Source organism: Mesoplodon bidens (assembly GCF_964165515.1).
Source record: "Mesoplodon bidens genome assembly, chromosome: 2".
NCBI lineage: Eukaryota > Metazoa > Chordata > Mammalia > Artiodactyla > Ziphiidae > Mesoplodon > Mesoplodon bidens.
The window spans coordinates 9954083-9955809 of NC_138177.1; the positions used below are offsets into that span (position 1 = coordinate 9954083).

The 1727-nt window shown below is 45.7% G+C and overlaps 1 protein-coding gene across 1 annotated transcript; it reads right to left on the reverse strand.

Annotated features, from left to right (window-relative positions):
* Window positions 1-966: 966 nt before the first annotated feature.
* LOC308611997 (ATP synthase subunit g, mitochondrial-like) lies at window positions 967-1396 on the reverse strand. Its single transcript, XM_081224199.1, has one exon. It carries the CDS (start codon window positions 1326-1328, stop codon window positions 1017-1019), a length of 312 nt encoding a protein of 103 aa, XP_081080325.1. The 5' UTR covers window positions 1329-1396; the 3' UTR covers window positions 967-1016.
* Between the last annotated feature and the right edge of the window lie 331 nt (window positions 1397-1727).

Below are 1727 nucleotides of genomic sequence, written 5' to 3' on the forward strand. Positions count from 1 at the left end.
TAACCTAGATGGGAAGAAAATCCAGAAAAGAGGGGATATATGTATATGTATGGCTGATTCACTTTGCTGTACAGCAGAAACTAGTATAAATTGTAAAGCAACTATATTCCAATTAAAAAAAAAGAAAGTACCTCTCAGTATGATGATCTGCCTCTGAAATAATATAGCACCATCACCTCCACACTCTATTGCTTGAAGTTGTCTCAAGTGTCTTCCCAGATTCAAGACATGAGGGTGAAGAATAAATCCCAGCACTTGATGTGAGGCATGTGTGAATCAAGAGCCACCTTGTGAGATCATGTAGAATGGGAATGATCGTTGTGGTCATCTTTAGAAAATATAATCTGTTGCAGGGATATAGTAGAGACATTAAAGCTTCCATAGTTGTGGAAAGAATTCAGATAGTGAAGTTCAGAACATGAGAACTGGATGATCAGAGTTGCCATTGACTAGTCAATCTGAGAAACCCAGTGTTGGTGTTGCCGACTGGGGACAGTCTGTGGGAAGCTATGGTGACTACTGTTACACGACCCAGCATTTAGTAATGGGGCCATGCTGCTCTTGTACCACAGGGCTGGCAGTCCACAGTCAGCGCTGTATACAGAGCAGAGGGAGTGAGGACCAGCTGGAACGTGGGGAGCAGCCCTGCGGCTGTTTGTCATGTCGTGTCATGGATCTAACCATGATAACCTTCAAACAGTCATGGCATCTGCCTTCCTTCCATTCCAAAATATTGTACCATTTACTTTTGTAAGTTATGAGAAATATAGTTCCCTCTTAACAAATTTGCCACTATGCAAAGCACCCCACTGAACCTAACGTGATCCGCTGAGAAGAAGGTAACATAGGTGGAGTCTGCATGTTTCAACAGGCCCCTGAGCAAACTTTCTTCTCAAGCTGCTCCAGTTGAGCAGTATTTTTTTTTTTGATTTTGACACATTGTCTTATTTTATTCAAATAGCAATCTGCTCACACATGGTCCAAGAACACCCAAATAACAAAGCAAAGATTGGTCTTCAAACATTATAGCCAATGATGCCACGCTTGCCTATGATCTTGCCAACATAAAACCACATCCACACCTCAGTGGCCACCAAACCATTCAGTAGAGCTTCCTTAACTGTAAGCTGTTTGAAGCTACCAGTTTGAGCACTATTGATAATTTTTTTCAAGCTCTGAATAGCTGTAGGCATCTCAGCAGGGGTTGGAGGAACCAGCTCAACCTTGGCATAGTGCCAAAATGTGGCCAATCGAGGCTTTGAGTATGTCACAGCAGCGCTGACCAGTGCCGGGGCCTTCTCCGTGAGGTTACGGACAAACTGGGCCATGGTTCTAGGATGGAAAGCCCGTCACGCCGACTGGCCGACTGAATGACACCTCTCCTTTCTTAATGTTAGATATGCCCACAAGCAATTTTGCAGTATTTTTAAAAAATAATCTGAGAGACTTCCCTGGTGGCGCAGTGGTTAAGAATCCACCTGGCAGGGGACACGGGTTCGAACCCTGGTCGGGGAAGATCCCACATGCCGCGGAGCAACTAAGCCCATGCACCAAAACTACTGAGCCCACGTGTCACAGCTATGGAAGCCCACGCACCTAGAGCCTGTGCTCCGCAACAAGAGAAGCCACCTCAATGAGAAGCCCACGCACCTCAACGAAGAGTAGCCCCAGCTTGCCCCAGTTGAGTAGCCCCAGCTAGAGAAAGCCCACATGCAGCAATGAAGACC

Bases quoted from the DNA above. Each gene is read 5' to 3' on its own strand.
- LOC308611997 (XM_081224199.1), bottom strand. From the start codon at position 1,328: ATGGCCCAGTTTGTCCGTAACCTCACGGAGAAGGCCCCGGCACTGGTC.